The sequence below is a fragment of the Ctenopharyngodon idella genome, chromosome 20 (assembly GCF_019924925.1).
Source record: "Ctenopharyngodon idella isolate HZGC_01 chromosome 20, HZGC01, whole genome shotgun sequence".
NCBI lineage: Eukaryota > Metazoa > Chordata > Actinopteri > Cypriniformes > Xenocyprididae > Ctenopharyngodon > Ctenopharyngodon idella.
This window is the reverse complement of record NC_067239.1, coordinates 22,359,892-22,382,273: the sequence shown is the minus strand read 5'-3', so window position 1 is coordinate 22,382,273 and position 22,382 is coordinate 22,359,892. Positions and strand designations below refer to the sequence as shown.

Here is a 22,382-nt window from a genome sequence, read left to right as displayed (position 1 = left end):
TCTGTCAGTGAAATGTGAACTAGCATTTAGAATGGTTTACAATTCAAAATTTAACTGACAGCCATGATGTCATTATAACATTTAAATGCTGAATTGCAATTAGTCTTCTTTCTTGCATACTAAATTATCTTATTGTGAACAAATCACAACTGGGGGGCAGTTGTGGCCTAATGGTTAGAGTCAGACTTGTAACCCAAAGGTCGCCGGTTTGAGTCTCAGTACCGGCAGGAAATGTAGGTGGGGGGAGTGAATGAACAGCGCTCTCTTCCACTCTCATTACCTACAAATGTGGTGCCCTTGAACAAGCCACCTAACCCCAAATTGCTCCCCGGGCACCACAGCAAAAAATAACTGCCCAGTGTCCACTGCTCTGGGTGTGTTCATGGTGTGTGCACTTGGATGGGTGAAATGCAGAGCACAAATTCTGAGTATGGTACACCATACTTGGCCTTTACACTAAATAGTGTCATGTTGATTTTCATGCTGCATGCACAACCATAAGAAAAATGACAGCAAGCTCTAGTATTTCTTAATTGGGATGTTGGAATTACTGTAATTACAAGTCGCAGCTCTTCAACAAATCAAATGTTTACTAGTCTTAATTATGAGGACATGAATGCTTTTTACAAGTCTGAATCTCCTGACACAGGTGTTAAACGCACCATTAAAGTGAGTCCTTTAGACTTCAAGATTTGATGTCAATATATCCACCAGACACAGACACGACAGAAATACAAGAAGCTATAAAATCTACAAAACAATCAATTTTAATAAAGTTTAATAAACAATTAAATGTTTTTTTGGAGTGACCCTTTTCCATATAAACTTTTATACAAATATCTTAGGTGACATCAACAAATGTAGTGGTATGGAACAAACAAGGCAATATTGTGTTAAAAGCAGCCAGAGGTAGAGGTGGTGCTGTGGTTGAATCAGAGCTGCTCTTCAGTAGTGGTGTTGATTTGAGTTATCAGTGTCTGTAAGGCCTGAAGTCTGGCCCTGACCCACTGCGGAGGGGACGGGCTGTGTCCAGGCCCCTCTATAGCTTGCAGGGCTTTCAAGGCACTTTCTGCTGTCTGGAGGTATCGCTCATACTCCTCTTCTGTTTTGGTCTCCTGCCTTGCCTTTTTCGGACATGGCTGGCACAGAAGAAGAAATATAGAATTAGTAAAATTTGTTCCATGGATATGGAATAAATAGGTATCCTTTTACTCACTCACCTCCTCAGTAAGTGGTGTGTGTACAGGTGAGCTGTTCTCACGCTCCATTTGCTCATGGTGTTTCTCTATTATACTTCTCCACTCCTTCAGACGTTCTAGTCTCACTTCCCCAGACTCCTGCTGTGAGACGGTCTATAGAAAGTAATACAATAATCTATATAAGGAACACTACAATAACACAAAATTATACATTTAAAATTTAAAGTCTATGGATATCTCAATTCTTACCTTACTGAGGAAGTTTAACACTTTGGTTTTGACCTCCTCTGATGTCAATGTTTGAGAAATAACTTCCTCATGGTTGGTTATCTTGAAGTTGAAAAGAGACGTGAGCTAGATTACAAGTCACCTTAATACCAATATATACATATCAATAAATAAATGGATGAGATTCAATGGATGAGAAATAAATAAATATTAAAAAAAAAAAAAGTTCTGGAGAGAAAATTATCATTTACAGGATTGGCTTGTTGTTTTTCAAGGAAACGCACCCTTATGTTAGTTATTGTAAGTTGTTTTTTATGTTGTTTCAAAAACGTATTATACATTCACTTCTGATTTACTGAACTACAAATTTAACAATTGAGGACACTGCCTGTTTTCATATAAATATATATATATAAAAAAAAAAAAATACAAATGGTTATATAATGGGAAAATTCTGACCTCTGCAAAGAGGCCAAAGGCCTCCAGGACATGGTGGAGTATCAGCCAGGATGTGTGAGTCAGGAGACCATTAAACAGAGCACTGATTCTAGGCAAAACTTGGCACTGCAGTCACACACATACATATTTATATGCACACAAAGAGAAATGACTACATGAAAGAGACTCATTTGAGGTCTTTAAAACATCTTACTCATATTCCACTTATACCTGAATATTTGGAGGAAAAAATATTTTTCCCATGGAAGCAAGGAACTCCAAAGCAGCTAAAAGCAGGTCATCAGAGCATTTCTGGATAGTCAAACCACTCAAACAGGAAACAGCCTGGAGGAAAAAAAAAAAAAAAGAATCAAATGAACAAAGATATATAAAGCTTTAAAAGAAAGAGAACTATGACGGTCCTAAAAATACAGTAAAAATTGAGGTGAAAGAAGTTGAAAATGACCCACTGAATGTAATGATAAAAGATCACCTGAACGATGACATGTGGCTCTACATTTTTGATCAGAACAGCTGATATTGACAGGAGTAGCTTCACAGTGCACTGGAGAGGAGGATGAACCTGCACCTGATAACAGTAAAGAAAAACTATAAAGAAAAAATACAAACCCAGTAATAACTGAATGAGATCCCTGTAAGTGCAACTGCTTAACATATAAACTTCAATTTAGTTTGTGTAAAACTATACACTACCATTCACAAATAATGGGTCAAGTAAGATAATGTTTTTGAAGTCTCTTGCACTCACCAAGGCTGCATTTATTTGATCAAAAATACAGTAAAAGCAGTAATGTAAAACATTATTACACTTTAAAATAACAATTTTCTATTCTAAAGTTTTTAAATATTTTATAATGTAATTTATTACAGTTTTTTTCCAGTTGCTACTGGCCTTATTAATGCTGCTTCATATGCATTACACTAAACACACATTAATCAGACTATGCTGCGCTTACACCAACTTTTTAAAATGTGTATTCTTATCAAAGGCATATTTATTTATTATTTATATTATTATCTCAAATTTATAGATGTTTTTATTCTTCTCTTTATTTCTTATTTCTTTGTAAAGCACCGGCATACCAAACAAATTCCTTGTACGTGTTGTACTTGGCAATAAAAGTGGATTCAGCTATTTTATATAGAATCCTCTTATTTGAGGTTGTTGATGACTGTCCGGACAGTTTACAATTGTACAACTCTTTTAATTGTAAAACTCTGGGAATTTATTTTTCCTTTTATTAAACATTTAGTACTATTGTTTTAATTAGAAGATATTTCAATAAATGTTATAATTATTAAAAAAAACTATTTTATGAGTTATACAAAGCATATTTCTTAAATGAAAACGGAAGGAATCGGAATTACATTTCAAGAACATCCAGTTAAAGCCCCGCCCACTTCCAGATTTAATCGAATACAAATACAGATACAAATAATTCTGAGATTGTTACAGATACATATATTGGCTCCACTGTACACCCCTAACTGGGATACATTTTTTAGGAATCTTTGAGGAATAAAAAGTTCAAAAGAACAGCATTTATTTGAAATAGAAATCTTTTGTAACTCTAAATGTCTTTACTGTCACTTTTGACCCATTTAATGCATCCTTGATGAATAACAGTGTCAATTTCTATTAGGGAATAAAAAAACCCAAACTTTTAAACAGTTGTGAAATCTGTTCACCTGGTTGCTACTCATACGACTCCATAGCTGAGAGATGATCTTCACAGAAGACAGCACACATTCAGCCTGCAGGCTGCTCCCTCCCATCACCAGCAGCACACAGCCCAGTATCCGGTTCTGAATCACACAGAGAAACAAGAATTAAAAGTGATACTTAAAAGCGAGTCTGGTTTTTAAAGGCAGGATGTCAATTATTACACAATATATGTTAATCAACAACACAATAGAAAGTGGTAAAAGGGTTGAAATAAAAATAAAAGTCCCTGAGTTTTCATTGGCCAAATATAAAATATATTTTGTTTTGTGCCCATAATCACAACATTAATCTTAAACAACCCTTATCAGAATTTGCTCAGGGTTAAACACATTCACAGCCTTGGAACTTAAATCTGGATCTAAGTCTCCATTTCCTCTGCAATCAGATGATTAGCACAGACGGATAAATATAGATGTCTGAACTGTCGGTGGAGAGTTAATATGCCAGAATTTTTGATTGTTGTAAAATCAAGGCCTTATGTGATTCAAGATGATGGCAAACATCCTGTTAAGTATCAAAAGTTTATGTGGTGGGTGGCAGCACTGTCACTTCAGTTCCCTCACCAGTCTCGGTATATCTCCCAGCCTGTGGCCACTATTCTGCCATTCCTGCAGCACAACAGAAGCCCTGACGAGCACCTCTTCCTCCACCTGCATACGTGCCTCCACACACAGACACCTCAGCAGAGTGTGACGCCACACACACAGGTTCTCCTCCTGAGAGGGAGGGAAGCGCTCCACAAACTCCACCTGTCACAAAAACACCTTATATTTAGAAATGTACCATTGTGCTAAGACAGAACAACTGTGGGAACATACATAAACTATATTAGGAAGCCAAAAAAAACTAACAAACTCATCAATGTTCTGAGGAAGTTTTCTGCAGTTGTTCACATGCTATATCAGGATAAGAGAAAAAAGAAACTAACCTGGTGCTTTGGAGTCATGAGAAAAAGCAGACGTCTAAGCAGCAGGGCCAAGTGAATCAGCTGATAACCCTCACCAGGACAGGACCTTATCTAGACAGTACAACAATAAAGGTCACAGAAGCCACTAATTGAAAGAACTTCAAGAAATAATATAATCTAAACATGATCCAAAAGTTCAACTACAATGGGTCCAAAGAGTATTTAGTCACCTTTAAAATTGTCAATAGATTTAGAAATAGAAAATGCAATAAATTATGAAATACCAAAGATTACGTAGAAAATAGGACAAGTAAAGACTTGAAGCAAAACATAGATGTATGTTTCAAAAATGACAAAGGTATTTGAAATTTCAAAAAGTTTGAGGTCTGTAAGATTTTTTTTATTGTTTAGGAAAGAATATGAAGAAATTAATATTTTTCTTCGACAAGGAAGCATTAATTTGATCAAAAGTGTCAGTAGATACTTTTATGTATTTCCATTTCAAATAAATGCAGTTCTTTTGAACTCTCTTTACATCAAAGAATCCTGAGTAATGACTGCTGAAAATTCAGCTTTGCCAAAGGAATAAATGAAATTTTAAAATATATTAAAACAGAAGACTGCTATTTAGTTGCAATAATATTTCACATTATTACTGTTTTTACTGTATTTTTTAACAAATAAATGCAGCTATGATGAGCATAAGAGACTTCATTAAAAATTTTACTGGCTTCAAAATTTTGAGTGTGTGTGTGTATTTATATTGTTTTATATTGTTTTAATTAAGAGCATTTACAATAATACCAAGCACACAAGACAAACGCCATAAGAATGTTGTGATGGACAGGTGTGTTCCTCCCCATGTTCATTTGACACCAATTGTCAGCTTAGTCTGGGTGTAAGAGAGAAAAAGTGTTCCCTGTGGTCCGTCATCCCAGACAAGTTTCCAGAAAACCACAAGAACACAGAAAAGGTCACATTCCCAACAGACTCCACTCACCAGGTGAGCAATAAGGAGAACATGGTGAAAACACAACTCAGCCGTGCCATACCTGAAGAGAGAAAGAGAAGACAACTCTGATATTGTACTACATGTGTACTTCTTGTATTCTTCAGTGCAGTATATGTTTTTTTTCCTCCTTGGAGACAACATGGACACAAGTCTTAGTAAACGATGGTTATCAATATTACTGAGTAGGCTTTAGAAAGTTCTGAATGACTCAACCACAATGACAAAACTTTGGAATTTTATACTTCTGAAAAAATTAAAACACAGGAATGTCCCCTGATTGTTCATGCTCAGCATCTCTGGAAACTAGTAGTCATAGAAGTCTGATAGTCTATGCTCCTGTGTGTATCTATACTTACCGTGCCAGGAAGCACCAGACATCTGTGGCTAAGACAGCCGTCTGTGTGTCTGGCTGTAATACAGCAGATAATAGTGACCGCTCCTTAAAGAAGGAAACAGAGAGGACTGCAAGATTAGATGGTTTCCTTTTACTGAAGAAATGTATTATTAAGTACTTATCGCTTAGCCAGTAGAAAATGATTTCAGCATTCAATATCCAATACTATAAGCATAAACGGGAGGATTTAAAAGCTAATATTAAAAGTAATGATTAAACTTTTCTTTTATTGTTTTCTCTGCGTGAACCATGTTATCATATAGTGATCACAAAAACAGCATGAAAAAATAATTATGCAGGGTGACCATACATCCTCTTTTTCCCAGACATGTCCTGGCCAGGATTTCCTGCCCATTTAATCGTGACAGTGAAAGTGCCCTTTTCGGTGTCCATGGAACACCATTTCAGAACGCCATTTCTACGCGGAGGTCTGTGCACGCCACTGTTCCTGTTGACAGTCCTCATGCATTAAAATGTTGTCATATTTTCAATGCTTTTACCGTTCTGTGTAGATCCTGCATTCTCGCGAGCCACGACGAGTCGCTTATGTACAATGCCGGCACGCTATTGGTCAAATTACTTTTCAGTCATTACCTTCAGCAAGTATGAAAACAAAGCCAAAACTGGGACATTTTAGGCAATTTAAAAATCCTGGCCAGGGAAAAAAAAGGACGTATGGTCACCCTAAATTATGCCAAGACACGTCAAGCTGCGACTTGTCTTTTCAAGTTTTGAAGGAAATTTTATACATGTCACATCATCCAGAGAGAAACATCAAGCTTTGCTAGACCACATTTAAACAGAATTCAATAAATGTTCAAAAGAGATCACTGACCAGTGGAGGGAAGTGTTGCGTGGGCAGCACAGCCACACAAGCACACATATGCACACACACATGCTGGTGCAGACTGACTGTACCCTGAGCCTGTCCTCTCAGCATTACCCCCGGTAACCACACCGGAATTGCATGCTCCAACATACACTGCCGAAAACTCTGCAACACGGCCTCAAACACAGACCATCTGAGGAAAGAAAGCATTTTTGCTGCTATTATGTACTTTTTTATTAAGTACGATTTTCTTTTTTTATTCAGCAAGGATTCATTAAATTGATGATTAAAAGTGACAGTTAAGACTACTAAACAATTTAAAGTCACACTTATTATATCTTATTTCTCACACAATATATTTCAAATTTAAGACTACTGATTTATTTAGTAAAATAGTAATCTTACAAATAAAACTGAAAATGTTCGCCAAGCCAATTCTGGGAAGGCTGTATGCTTAATAATGCTATAAACTCAACTGCATCAGTGTTGACTAGTTTGATTGCCAAGTTAATCTTGCTAAATTATACAGTTGTAAAGTACCTAGGAGTTTCCTCTGAAAACTGGCTGCCATCACTCCATAGCCGCAGCGCCTCCTCTGGCTGGGAGGAGAGTTTACCCAGTACATTCACCAATAGCAGACACTGTGGTAGACAAAGCTCTGTACTGCCCCCTAAAACACACAAACAAAAAACAGAGGTCTGGCTTAAAATTTTTATTGTTTACGAAAACATTCGGAAATGTGTACTATGAAGCCCTGCACATGAAATGCAAATAAAAATGAGATTGTTTAGATGTTGTACTAAATTGTATTTAATTTGTTCTCTCATTGTAATTTAGTTAAATCTTGGCCATGATTTAAGTAAATCAAGGGAATTAATTAGTACATCGTGGTCACGATTTACCTTAAAGGGTTAGTTCACCCAAAAATGAAATTTCTGTCATTAATTACTCACATTGTTCCAAACCTGTAAGACCTTCATTCATCTTCGGAACACAAAGATATTTTTGAAGAAATTCGAGAGGTTTCTGATCTCCCTATACACTGCAATGTTATAACAAATTTCAAGACCCAGAAAGGTAGTAAAGACATCGTTAAAATAGTTTAATTTGTTTTTGCGCACATAAAGTATTCTCGTTGCTTCATAACATTAAGGTTGAACCACTGTAGTCACATGGACTATTTTAACGATGTCTTTACTACCTTTCTGAGCCTTGAAATTTGTTATGACATTGCTGTCTATAGAGAGATCAGAAACCTCTTGGATTTGTCAAAAATATTTTAATTTGTGTTCCGAAGATGAACAAAGGACTTACAGGTTTGGGACGACATGAGGGTGAGTAATTAATGACAGAAATTTAATTTTTTGGTGAACTAACCCTTTCAACAAGGGAACAAATTAAGTTGTGGGAACAAATTATTTTTTATTTGTGCAGGGCTCCGTAGTGTACAGCATGAAATATGTACTGAATGCTTTTTGCTTACCTATGTGCCTGTAATTAGTCTAAAATGATTACATTACAAATAAACAAAATATTCTGTTTGACTTTTCTAATGATTTACACTAGTATATTCTACTATAGTGGTTGCAAAAATCATGCAAAAATCTAAAACATCACAGACATAAAGTGCAACTCCACAGTGGCAGTGAAGGATGTATTGCCCTGTAATAATGCAAGGCCAAATGTACTTGTTCAATTTAAATGACCTGGGAAGGCACAGGATGTAAACTCAGCAATGTGCCATGGACAGTCGGTCTCTCTGCATTTCTTATATAACCATGTCCTTGACATGAAAGAAATTCATCACCTAATCTTTTTACCCTCCAGAGACTTTGTAGACAGTGACCAATTACTCCTATTACAAACAGCACAACAACCTTAATGACCAGGCTGAATGATATATGAGCTTGCAATGTACAAACATTTTTGGAGGAAATGTTAAAAGAAAGTTCCAGGGTTCAAGAGGACACTGGAAGTATTCAAGGTAGTTTGCAATAAGAAGCTCACTGTAGTCTGGATCCAGGACAGACTCAGCAAAGGGTTGGAAGGACATCAGCTGTGTCAGCATGACATCCATGGGAACCAGAACCGCCACTCTCAACTCCTCACTAAGGGCAGGAGGCACAGACAGGGCACACACAGACGGTGGGAACTTGCTAAGGAGGGGAAAACCACAAGGTTAAAGGGATTGTTCACCCAAAAATGAAAATTTGATGCTTATCTGTTTACCCCCAGGGCATCCAAGATGTAGGTGACTTTGTTTCTTCAGTAGAACACAAATGATGATTTTTAACTCCAACCGTTGCAGTCTGTCAGTCGTATAATGCATGTCAATGGGAACTCCATCTATAAGAGTCAAAAAAACATGCACAGACAAATCCAAATTAAACCGACACATTGATGTCCTAAGACACGAAACAATCGGTTTGTGTGAGAAACCGAACCGTATTTACATCATTTTTTACCTCTAATACATCAGAGCGTGTTTTCAGACCTCACCAACCGGATGCTTAAGGCAGTTGGACATAGTGGTGTATTAGAGGTAAAAAATTATATAAATACTGTTCGGTTTCTCGCACAAACTGATCGTTTCGTGTCTTAGGACATCAATGTGTCGTCACGAGCCGCAGGGTTTAATTTGGATTTGTCTGTGCATGTTTTTTTGACTCTTATAGATGGAGTTCCCATTGACATGCATTATACGAGTGACAGACTGCAACGGTTGGAGTTAAAAATCATCATTTGTGTTCTACTGAAGAAACAAAGTCACCTACATCTTGGATGCCCTGGGGGTAAGCAGATAAACATCAAATTTTCCATTTTTGGGTGAACTATCCCTTTAATTAGACATAATGGACAAAACAAGTAGGGAAAAAATATGAAACTCTGACATGATTTTAAAATTAAAATCCTCATGTTAAGTGTTGACCTTATGCAATATATATTTGATTACCTGTGGATTTGGAGATACAACTGATGAAATCGACAGCATGACTTGGCAAGGAATGTTTTAAATTCCTATCACAAAAAAAAAATATATATATATATATATTATAACATAATAACCATGGTTTTGATGAATAAATTTAGTTTTCCCTCAATTACCTTCGTGTAGTGGACTAATGTGTTGGCAAAAAACCTACACATCTTTGTTGCTTTTTGGAAAAGCTTGTATTCTGGACAGTGAACAACTTCCTACAAGGAACAAAAGAAGGAAGGCAGATATAAGCTGACCTTTTCATTGCTAACCAACAAAAAAAAAGTCCCTGACGCACATTTTTAGGTCACCATTACTACAGCAACCAATAAATAATCATATCTCTGTAAAAAATGACATGGACCCTGTTCTGTTGAATTTTACCTAGTGGTCAACCGATACTGATTTTTTTTCATAGCCAATGACAATGCTGATATTTTAGAGAGCAGGGTGGCCAATAGCTGATATAAGGCCAAAATATATATAAATAATCTCACACTAATTTAAAAATAGCAGAAACACATGCATAACAATTGCTGAAATGAAATTTTCATTTATTTTACAAAATATTTACTACATTACAAATAAATAGTTATGTAAATTATGTAAAATCTGTAAAATAAACAGACATCTAAATCTAAAGAAATAGTAAAAAACAAAAAAAAAACAAAAAAAAAAGCTTTTCGTAGGAGACGAAAGCTGGGCTCAGGCACCTTCTCCACACACAGGGACACCGACAGGTGTTATAGTGTTTTCCTGACGACTACAGTTTTTGCATTTCACTGCGCTGTTTTTTTTATGGATTTTGCTAGTAATATACAAACAGTTTTATCTAATAATGTACTGGACTGAACTGTTAAACAGAGACTGTAAACTAATGAAGATGGAGAATAGGAGTGCTGTGTGCTCGGGCACTGGCCCTCTCAGTGCCGCCAAAAAAGTTTCAGACACATTGGCCAAATAGAAAAAAAACTTATCAGCCAATGCTGATAATTAAAAAATTCCAAACATCATCGTCCTTGGCGATATATAGGTCGAGCACTAATTTTAACTGATGAGTCTACTTCACCTGTAGGCCTGCCTGTTGGATCTGTTGAGCCAGCTCAAGACAGTTCTGGACAGACGTGCACAGGTCTTCACACAATGAGAAGGCTATGTCAGTGTGGTGAAGCCGATCTTCTACTAGAGACTGGTACTTCACACTCTGTCTGAAATCAAATAAAAACTGTTAGCATATAAATCTGTCATTTAATCAGTATCATTTATTTCTTGATACAAATTTTAGATTTAACAATTAAGTATTATGTATAATTTATAATGTCTGAACATTTCTAAAGGAAAGGGCAAGAATTTTTTTTTTTGACTTGTCACTCGCATTCAAATCATGCTCGCAATACAATGTGATATAATGTGTATACAATGAATTAGAAGAATTAGACAGTGTGCCACCATACATTAGATCACTGATTCTCAATCAGGGACCAGGAGGGCCCAAGTCTTAAAATGATTTACATTTATATAAAAAAAAAATGTAATTAGCCATTTGATGAGTACAATCACACTGGTTTGATCACTCTAAGGCTCTGTTTACACTAGCGCATTTTCAAATTTAAAATGAATTGTTTATACTGGCGTTTCAGAAACTACCTCCATCCACACTACATGACTGAAAATGCATGTCACATGACCGTTCATGCACACGGGCATGCGCGTACAAGTGTAAACAGTTGCCTCTTGCGCATGTAGGCAGCTGCAGTATTATAAAATGCAGAGTTTAACTGCACAATGGCTGCTAAAAAGGACCACAAAGTCAGCAAAGCATGCAGTTCCAACTCCACATGTTTTTATTTACACAGTCGTCGAGGCTGGTATGTTACAGAGCCGTTGAGAGAGAAGGCTCTGGCCTGCGTTTCCCAAAAACATTGTAAGTTGACCGTATAGCCATCCAACGGTCTCTACAATCAATTTAGGCTTACGATGCTTTTGGGAAACGCAGCTCTGGTCTGTTATTGCCGTGTTCCTAATATTTTAAGTTAAAGGGTTAAAATGTTAATAAAAACACTACAAATAAGAATGTACAGTGTTAAACTGACTATATATTTTTAGTTTATTTATTTATATTACAGCAGAAGTACCAGAGGTATATTTCAGATTAGATAGGAGAGCCTTCGAATATTATCTTGGAAAGAGTACAAAGTTAAATAAAAAAGATTGAGAACCACTGCATTAGACTACAGTAAATCAAGCAAAAATGAGAGTTTCCTTATTACTTCAGCTCATAAAATACCGCCTTACGCAATGGACATAATGGATGAAAAATTTGTTTCTATTAAAACACATACCATGAGCAGTTGTTTTTGATTACAATTAGATTGCATAATTATCTTAAGATTTAAAGCAAAAAAAGCATTGTCTGACTTTAGATTTGTGAAATGATGCTACATAAGACACACCTGCACATAACAAAAACAGTAGACAGACTGAATGAAAATGCAAATTTACTCTCCGACAGTAGGTGGTGCATATTGAACAGCAGCAATATAGCGTTTCCTCAGTTACCACTGTTCACAAAGCAGTGCTGCTTATAACAGGCATTATACAGAGGTAAGAGGAAAAGATAAAGCCAACGAAACTTTTCTGAAGACAGTCAGGTCCCTTTAGAGATGCATTCACATAAACCACCACCACCAATTCAAAATTTATATTTTTCTTCAATATTTTCGAGCATCACAAACAGTGCTGTGCTCGGTACAGTATTTTCTCTGCTGACACATCTCTATTCTCCTCTTTGCTTCTTTTTTTAGCTTGTTCTGTCTCTGGCCTGTGTTAACGTCCTGTTTTTAGCTTGTTCTGCCTCTGGCCTGTGTTAACGTCCTGTTTACAGACCTCATAATTTCCACACACAGGGCCATCGCTAGCGAGGTGAAAGGAGGTGAAAATTAAATTTTAAGAAATTACTGCAATAATAGAGATTGGCCAAAATAAAACAAAAAACCTATTCCGATTTATGGCCGGTCGACCAGTGCATCTCTATTCACATTATACTCACTTAATGATAAATTTCCATGTGTTGGCATGTAGTGCAATGTCCAATCTGGATATGATCGAGCATATGTCCAGCAGACTGTGAATCACTGCAAGCCAAACAAACAAAAAAAAAAAAAAAATCAAAACTATTGAAAAGCACATCCATCTCTTCTCTAGAGACTGCATGAAATAAACTGAACCTTTCCTTCACATTGAAAAAAAACAAACCTGTGACAATATCCGATACTTCCTCCTCAGATGCAGTGTCCTCCAAGTTAATTTTGTCTAACAGTTCCATCAGACCCTTCTGCAAAGAATAGGCCTCTTTAAACAGGCCCTGAAGCAGATCGCCCACCAACGACAGCCTTCCGCTGTACATGACCTCACTGTCCTATAAACACAACAACATCATACTGAAATTAACAGCAAATACAATTCTCCACACAACCAATATAGCAGCTCACAAACACACAACAACAGTCAACAGCCTTTTTGGTGTATTTACAGGCCATGCCTGATGGTGCAAAAATATGTTCAATGTACAGTAAAAAAAATAATGTACAGTAAAAAATATAATGTACCTTGCAGTGCTGGAAGGTGTCCTTTAGGACTCTGAGGATGCAAGAGGGTAGAGAGCGAATGGTGTCAAAGGAGACAGACTCTTCAAAGGAACTGACATGACGCACACAGCCAGAGAGAGACTCCAGGGTCTGGACCATCATCTGGCCAAAAACACATCAGCAGAAAGCTCTATGACCAGCAAATGAAGAAATCTGTACTGCTGTACACAAGCTTGAAATATTATTAAATAAGGCATATTCAAACCTTCAGTATATTTCTCAAAAATACATGCAGCTCTGTGTTCTGACTAGAAAGCCCTCCAATTTGCTTGCTGATTTCTTCCAAAAGACCCGCAAACACTTTTACCACCTGTGGATTGTTCATGACAACACATAAAAACATGCTTCGTGTTGAATATTTCAAGCTATAGAACAGGAACAAGTACTCGAGTACTTGAAAGTGACAGCGACGACTGATTATTAAAACAAAACAAAAAATTTGTTTTCTGATGGTTATGGCACAATTTTGGGCAGTACCTTGAGGACCAGTTGGTTAGCATAAAGAAAGCATGCTACCCAGACCAGAGAACTAAAGTACAATTATGGCTTTGAAAGTGCACAGTGACTCACTTTGATTCATCTCATATAGGATGTATTTGGTAGAGTCAATTAATCTGCCACCAAAGTGCTTCAGTTTAACGGTGTTTTCAGCATCAGCTCACGCTGATGAAACGGCAATGTCCCAACATTATTGACTACGACTGGGTTGTTTGAAACGACCTGATTCCTTTCAGATATTGCATGAAAAAAAAAACATTGATGCATTATTAATTATAATTAGAAGTAGGCATATTATTTTTCTCATATTATTTTTAATTAACAGTATGGTTTAATTAAAATTGTTTTATTATAGTCATGATATCCAGAGTACTCAAGTACTTTTTTAATGAGCTATCAAATATTTGAAAGGGGAAAAAAAATGACAAAATGTCTACCCCTACTATAGAACAGGCATTTTGTGGGAATTTAAAGATCAAACCTTGGGTAAGACAGTGGAGAAACATCCCGTCTCTAATTCAGATAAAGAAAGATGAGGGAGGAACCTGCTTGTGATTATTTGCAGAATATCTGTGAAGACAAAAATCAAACAAAATAGGTTATACAAATAAAATATTGAAAAAAAGCAATGAAAGCCACCACAATATACAATACACAAGAACTTGATAAAGATTAATTGTCTCAAAACCAAACGATAATAAAGGTTTACATATATCACATAAAATAAAACTTATGTTTGGAGGCACCCGAGATGTGCCATGTCAGAAAGAGAAGTAGTGATAACAACTCAGACTTACTAGTGTGCTCTTCCCAGCTGTCAGTGTCATGATGCATGGCGTGCATGTGTCAAGGCCAATCTAAATCATTGTATTACACCTATGACAACTAAGACAGTCCTAAACAATCAAATACATGTGTGTAACTCCTGCCTGCGTTAAAATAATGCTTTAAACTACTAATGAAATGAATTTGAAGAGGTACTTAGGAAAGGATATAACTAGTTTAGGTAGGACAGTTTTGAGTTCTTGTTGACAGGTCTCCTGGTTCCACTGAGAGACTTCATCCAAAAGAGTCACTTGAGACATTCTGGTCACCGTTTTCAAAACACACCTACGTTGAAAACAAAGTTGCAACTTAAATCGATTTTTATATATTTACGTAACAAATATATCGATGGCCAAACATGTTTTCGTGGTAAAAGGTAACGTAATCGTTATTTTATTCGTTCAGTCTGCAGGTAAACTAACTCAACTACAACGAGCTTCATATAATAAGTACTTAAAAATTACTCACTTAAAAAAAACTCACTCAGATGGAAAAAAAAATAGCGCTTAATAACAAATTCATGTGATAATTATGGACAATAATGAGATCCTGAACACATATTTAGCTCTTCTGTTTTGAGCTCTCCTTGTTTCCTTCTGCTGCTGGGTGAATGCATTCGCCAGCACTGGATGGGGTTTCCTTAGAAAAACAAAACCTGTTGGGAGACTGTTTTAAGCGCTATGTGTGTCATATATAACTATACGCAGATCAAATTCATTCACTTAATCTCATTAAGTTTTTGTTCGTTAAACTAATGTACTTTATTAATGGCACGGCGGTTACGAATTCCCCTATAAACTTGATATGGTACCGCTCCAAACTTCCCGCCGTTTTAGGTGGTTTTAATTCACACCGCACTCTACGGTGATTGGTCCGAACGTTGTACACTTCATTTTTGGCCCAATCACAAACGTAGTGTTGTTTTATCGATGTACGAGGCGGTGACACAGCGGAACAAACGGTGAAAACACAATTTTGTAGGATTCATCTGAAGAAGCGCTTTTACTGAAAATTGCTGGAAGAGCACTTTGCCCGGCTCAGGCAGATGTACATTTTTCTAATGTATCGTCCATGCATACTTTCCGTTTTAAGCCTACATTTAGAAATGTCTGTTAAAATATATGGATTTTATTATTTATATTATATGGCCTAGTGTAGCCTAAAATTGTCAACAAGCTAGTGAACCTATAGAAGACTAATAGAAATTAGTCTAGGGCCATCATTTGAACTCAGGGGGGAAAAAAAAAAAAATTAATAATAATAATAATAATAATAATAATAATAATAATAATAATAAGTAAACGCATTTAGTGCATCCTCACACCCAGAAGGCATCCCACATCTTAAGTCCCAGAAATGAGTCAGTGGATTCTGAACCAAACAGAGAGACCATTCATGTAGTACTCAATCTTTATTTACAAAAATTAAACACTTTTTGCTTGACGTTGGCTATCCCAGACATGAAGGGGACCAACTTGAGCTTTTCCCTCCCACTGGAGACCTGCAGTGACAAGAAACCAGTCAACATAAGACAGAATATGATGTCTGCGGTCTTCTTTTGGGCTTGGTCATATGCAAAATATACCTAAAACTTTGGAAAACACGCTATCCGTCCTCAATCCACAGCTTGTGTCACAACAACCACACACCGGATCACTTCCATCAGAAGAGACCCATCTAAAACAAGAATTGTCAAGAGGGTGTGTGTTATACAGCATAACATAGAATAATCCATCAAGACTCACCCATTTGTTCCAAATGAACAAGCCTTATGATCCTCATCAATCTGGGACGAAGCAGCACTTGCTCTTAGAAGACAGGTGATGTAAATCTGCTGAAGAGTCATTAATTTATTTATTTATTTATTTTTTTATTTTATTTATTTTTTTAAAAAGTGCAAGAAATCAAACTTGAACAGCAACAGATAATCCTGTAATACATACAGCACCACTGCTTTCCTGCTGGAATCTGAAGGCCTCCAACTGAAATTGTAGTTTGTCATCTTGCACCCGGGGTAGGAAGTTGGAGCTGGAGCCTGTATACTTTGCATCAGTGAGGCAACTGAAACACCAAGAGGTTTCATGAGGATCTCAATTCCCCCACTTATATCAAAGTTCAGTATGGACTTCTTACCCATGATTTTCAATAAAAGAATACATAGGAGCAGAGTTCACATCAGTGCCTGCAGTGGCCACACAGTTGTCCACAAATATACGAAGGGGAACATGGTTGTACTGCTTCACAGATGCCTGAATATTCAAGATGTCACCCAGGAAGAAAACATTCGAAGGCCTTTCAAACATCCAGTCATCTTAAAAAGATGAAACAATCATTCTAAAAGACACTACTAGTGAAAATATAGAGCAAGCAGCAAGGCAATACAAACCAGTCATGAGCTTCAAGGAGAAAACAAGAATGTCCTCTGCAACCTTGGTGGACATGTATGGGATCCAACTTGGCTGCAAGTCACTACTGCTCACATTCTGTTTCCTGTAGTGAAATACTTATTCATCAAATCCAAAAGACTTCAAATGGCAAAAGTGACACTAGAAGTGCAAGAAGAAAACACTTGACCTGGGGTAGTGGCATTCAATGCCAACTGTAACTCCACTGGACCTTACAATTGGAGTGCTCTGTAATGCTGCTGGTTTATAATCAAGAGTAAAGATGTATACAAGCTCATCCTCAGTCACCTATGAAAGGGAAAAAATTTAGAATCAGACAAATTTGGCTTTACAAGCAGATAAACCACCCAGTTAAGAAGCCATAAGACATACCACAAGCTCGCCACCACACTCCTGAAGCGGTGAATGAAAAACGAGGACTCCGGCAGCTGCATCTATGTCCACAACACCACAGCCCCCTAGAGACAGAAGAGAGGGCTCAAGGAGCTGGCCAGTACCAAACAAGTCCTGCTTCACTTCCACATGCACCGCATCTTCCCAACACTGGACTGCTATGCTGTTGGCAGGTTTAGGCTGCTGCAACTCAAAATTAAAGTCTGGCTGCGCTGGCTCTTCTGGAGCCACTGGGAATTTCCAGGTCAGCTCCCTGACTGGGCCCTGCAATTCTTGTTTAGACTGAATACTTGAAGGTGCTACATTTGGGGCCAGTTGGGGCCTCTGAGATTGAACTCCGTAAGGGGCTTGGATTGGTTTCCACTGCTCACTAAGTTGAGAATCAACACTTTGAGGTTTTTGCATCAGCACCCGGGGTCGAAACGCCCTAGCTTTTGGTCTGGCACCATACACATGATCAAATGCAACCAGCACTAAAAGCCCAAGTACACATTGCCTGATTCCCATTATTGCAGCCACCACAATGCCACACAGCCACACTGCAGTAACATGTTTTAGCCCTTGTTTATACTGGCATGAACACTGTCCCCGCCCCCACACCGCCAAACAAGCTTAATTGTTTAGTGGACCATCCTAATCACAAAATCAATGCCTCACTTGAATTGAAGTTCACTCATCAAGCCCATAAAACAAAAACTCAATTAATAAAATGAGAAACAACAGTACTTCTCATTTGTAACTATTTTGAAATGTACAGTATATTGACCTTGAAGTTAATGATAGTTATCTTGGTGATAGAGATATTATCATTTCTTATATCGTTATATGTCTGAGCCCTTATTTCCACCACAAGTTACTTTAAACCACAAGTTACTCTTCAGCTTCTTTATAATTATATCTTTATTATTTATAATTATGACTGATTTACTAGCATAAAATTTAGATGTATATAAAAATTCCAGTGGTTCCTGTAAGTGAGGGCAGGAACAGTGAGTTGACTGCTCATTCCGACACACATCAAAGAGATTACCAGAATACACAGTTATTGTCTGGAGAATGTATTCTGGCTGCCAATATTGTGTTCAACTATATGCCACACCCCTCTACTTCAAAGTGACACTTTCAGTTTTTTTTTTATTTTAACATCCTTGACTGTAAGTGTGAATACATGTGCCATCCACATGCTACGGGAAACAAAAGCCTATTAAGAGAAGGTTATGTTGGTGATAACATCTACAGGAACTTCCAAATACAGCACCATTATGTTCAAATAGACATCAAACCTATAACAGGAAGATGGGATTTTTCAAATACAAAACAATACTTACCTTGAATTAAAATGAATTACTACTAAAGCTTGGGCACTGACAGTGTACTATAAATGATTTCAAAATTGTATCAAACTTTTTTTTCTTTTTAAGGCCATTGCTAAAAACAAATCACTTGAGATTGGCACCTATTAAGATAACTTTACAAGAACCAATAATACACTATTGACTGTAAATAAATAAAAAAATAAATATCCAGTCTGGTCATTTGAGTAGCTTTTTCATACCCTCAGTGCATGCAAAAGCTTAGCCCTAAATGGTGCATATTAGTTCCTTAAAGCAGGGCTCTACAGTGCGAGTATTTCGCTCGCATTTGCGCCTGAAAATAACTGCGCGCGAGTGTTAAAAAATATTTAGGCGCACTGGTGCGAGTGACCCGATCGATTCTCATGAATAGAACTATAATACAATCGGAACAAAAAGTACACCTCCTAAAATTCATCTACACTGAACAAGAGTTATGTTTCGCACGGCAATGGGCTGCTTTTCATGCTTTCATTCAAAGAAACTGCTTCAGTCAACAGAGCAAGTGCAAAAGACGTGCGCGATGGACTACACTCCAAAGATTGTTTACAAGGTGAAACGAGACCGTCTCATGCTGCTGATGTTTCAGCCAAATTAACTGGAAATACATTTGGATTATCATAAGCAAGGTCGGAAATTAACAGGGGCTTGAGGGCAAAAATGCCACCAAAAATCAATAAAAACATTTTACTTTCACTTAAAGTAGCGGCAATTCGGAGGTTGCAGTTGCTTGAATGGTGGGTGCGTTATTATCTTAATGAAAAACACAACAACAACAACAACAACAACAACAAAAGAGTACAATGACAAACTCGCTTAAATATGCTTTTACATTTCGCTTTGCAACCAAATCTTCATCCATCGTCATTCAGAGAAGTGAGGCGAAATGGCCGAAGTGAGGTAAAATCTGACTCCTGCTGCAACTCTCGTTCAGCCCTCACTGAATTAAGCAGACGCGTTCAGTTTTTAACTGTATCTGTCCTCTAACTAAACTAAATTATTTTTATTACTATAAAAAATCAAAACGACGGTGGGGCCGGTGCCGCGGTCACGGTGGGGCAAGTGATATAACTGGTGTTGCGGCTGAACACCGTAACACAGTCGCAGCAAGCCTAATGCCGCGTTCCAGGGAACACGTAACCCGTGTTTTTCCAACCTTCTACGCGTGAAAGTGCACTGGAACAGCAGTCAAACCCGTGACCTCGTACTAGATTGATGTACTCCCAGTTACGGGTTCTGACGTCACATAGCCCGCGAAACAACAATGGCAGCCCCTACGGATGCGGTGTTTATGCAAGTGTACGGTAAAATAACCCAAAATAAAAGGTATAACAGCTTCTCTTGCCTTATGCGCCGTTTTCCTCCTCCGTTTCCCTCAAATAAGCAAGGAGTAAGCACCTTTGGCGATAGAAATAATTGTTAATGAGCATAAGCCCCGTACGGTCCGCCATGCTGGTTTGTTTGTACTCAGGCAGTTTGGCTTGACTTGCCTGGAACGCTACAAAGTCGTGACTTACGGGCTCAAAAACCTGCCTAATGTAGCCCAAGTTAAGTAATATCACACGAGTAGACTCCTGTTTCTCCGAGTATTGGCATGATTGCAAACGTGATACTTACTGATCTTATTGAAGGCCAATAAACAAGTTGATATTAAGTGATTTTACATTAGACACAATAATATCTGTTTTTGCTCTATTTCGTGAAAATAGTTTCAAACAAAGCCACACCAGAACTGTTGCGCATCTCCAAGCAACGGTGATTCCTGAATGAATCTGCGTTTTGAACGACTGAATAAATGACTCGCACATTAAGATTTACCACCACCTACTGGCGGTAAATGTAATAAATTTATTTTCATATTTACACTTTACATAGACTGTTTTTACTTAAAATATCATACTTTTAAAGTTTAATTTTTTTTACATATTTCTAAATTCAACAACATTATTTCATTCGTACATTATTTACCAATGAGCTGCATTAAGAAGTCTATGTAAATGTGTCTAAAAACCACTTCAGATGGAGCTTCTGTGCCACTTCTGCAGTGCAAAGGTGGATTTATTGTTTAACATTTAAAAACAAATTTTCTATTTTAATTTAAGAAATTGACAAAATATGATGCATACATTTAATAAGATTAGAAAAAAAAAAGCTCTTATAATGGTAAAAATGCCTGTGGAAATTAATTTAAAGGGGCAAATATCGCCCTGTAATAGGAAAGTTAGTGTCTGTTATTGATCGTGACTTACTGAATTTCCTATAATGAACTTCCTAAATTTTTGACTGTGCTCCTAAAGAAAAATGTTAGCGTAGAGCCCTGCCTTAAAGGTACATATTAGTACTTTAAAAGTACATATTAGTACCTTTGTACCTTAGGGTATTGCCCCAGTGACAAGAACCGTACCTTTTTTTCTGACAGTGGTGCCTGTCTGTAAATGACTAAAGCTCTCTAAGTGCTCTTATTTAACCTCTTAATCCTAATAGACAATGAGGGTCATATTCGTTTATTCAGAGTCTCAGGATACAGGAAACTGGTAAAGGTTTTAAGTTCAGAAACAGGATGGAAAAATCACTTATGCACAATACACATGACATTGTAAAATGATATCCATTGAAAGGGTTCAATACATATGTAGCCATATAAATGTAATGCTATGCAAAATAATAGGTCTTTTCAATTTAATTGTAATGGTGAAAACATAGTGTTTGGTTTGGTGAATTTTTTTTTTCCTCACCAAATATGAATCCATACAAATATGTATGCTTGTATCTCAATGGCAAATTTTTCAATGTAGTCCAGTAAAAAGTTAACTATAGACATAACATCAATGAATCATACAGATGCTCTTTTATCTGTTCCTGATCTCTAATCCGACACATTCCGTGGTAGAGACAGGAGACAGGATATGTTTATCGCTGTGCAAAAACACATGCAGAGTTCCTGCGTAGGTTAGACCTCGCTATCAAGGTTAATGATCTAAGTCCAACTCTGACACTGACAGAACAGTGAACGATTATTCAGTCTGTATCCAAAATGAAGTATAGCTAAAGTGTTATAAAAATTGTACATTTCACTAAATGTTTATGGCCATGAATTCAATGTGCTCAGTTTAGTTTTTTATTCCATAGTGATTTCATAGTCTTTGAAGACAGATTTTAGCTTTTCCACTGTAACAGCATGGTCAGCTTTCCCATATCCCTAGAAAAAGAAAAGATATGTGAGACCATCTCTTTAAAAGCAAGCTTAAAAGCAACATCTGGGCCCTCATTTATCAACAGTGCGTAGAAAAGTTTCTATATTTTGTCCTATGAATGAAATTTAGAATGTGCCTAAGTACAAGAAAATCCGTATTTATCAAACATGCGCACGCAGTTCTTACGCACATGAGTAAGCAATCATTGTTGATAAATCCCACTTGTGCTTAAGTACCATGCTTGTTCACATTCATGGTCATTAGCATTTGGAAACACCTCCAATGAACCATATATGGTGACAACACTTCCCTTTAAAAATCACTTGATTGTGTTTTT

At 37.1% G+C, this 22,382-nt stretch overlaps 2 protein-coding genes across 7 annotated transcripts; both read right to left on the bottom strand.

The window, feature by feature from the left end:
• Positions 1-749: 749 nt before the first annotated feature.
• Positions 750-15,535, bottom strand: firrm (FIGNL1 interacting regulator of recombination and mitosis). Of its 2 annotated transcripts, XM_051874418.1 has the most exons (25): positions 15,170-15,535; positions 14,872-14,986; positions 14,674-14,713; positions 14,358-14,446; positions 13,584-13,688; positions 13,340-13,480; positions 12,987-13,149; positions 12,781-12,865; positions 10,801-10,939; positions 9,860-9,949; positions 9,708-9,772; positions 8,762-8,910; positions 7,295-7,424; positions 6,761-6,947; positions 5,888-5,970; positions 5,520-5,571; positions 4,541-4,630; positions 4,176-4,361; positions 3,576-3,692; positions 2,359-2,454; positions 2,097-2,210; positions 1,887-1,991; positions 1,449-1,529; positions 1,221-1,352; positions 750-1,139 (listed from the first exon to the last, which is right to left on the bottom strand). In XM_051874418.1, the coding sequence occupies exons 2-25, from the start codon at positions 14,959-14,961 to the stop codon at positions 933-935; spliced, it is 2,736 nt and encodes a 911-aa protein (XP_051730378.1). In that variant the 5' UTR covers positions 14,962-14,986; positions 15,170-15,535; the 3' UTR covers positions 750-932. The 2 variants fall into 2 exon arrangements, with proteins under 2 accessions (XP_051730378.1, XP_051730379.1); XM_051874419.1 differs by lacking the exons at positions 14,358-14,446; positions 14,674-14,713; positions 14,872-14,986; positions 15,170-15,535 and adding an exon at positions 13,949-14,332.
• Positions 15,536-16,093: 558 nt separating this feature from the next.
• LOC127502029 (zona pellucida sperm-binding protein 3-like) lies at positions 16,094-20,609 on the bottom strand. Of its 5 annotated transcripts, XM_051874423.1 has the most exons (9): positions 20,579-20,609; positions 17,479-17,564; positions 17,276-17,394; positions 17,088-17,191; positions 16,835-17,012; positions 16,645-16,762; positions 16,447-16,535; positions 16,287-16,378; positions 16,094-16,202 (listed from the first exon to the last, which is right to left on the bottom strand). In XM_051874423.1, exons 1-9 carry the CDS (start codon positions 20,592-20,594, stop codon positions 16,126-16,128), a joined length of 879 nt encoding a protein of 292 aa, XP_051730383.1. In that variant the 5' UTR covers positions 20,595-20,609; the 3' UTR covers positions 16,094-16,125. The 5 variants fall into 5 exon arrangements, 3 of the variants coding, with proteins under 3 accessions (XP_051730383.1, XP_051730381.1, XP_051730382.1); XM_051874421.1 differs by lacking the exon at positions 20,579-20,609 and having other exon boundaries at positions 17,479-19,014; XM_051874422.1 differs by lacking the exon at positions 20,579-20,609 and having other exon boundaries at positions 16,447-16,532; positions 17,479-19,012.
• Positions 20,610-22,382: the final 1,773 nt, after the last annotated feature.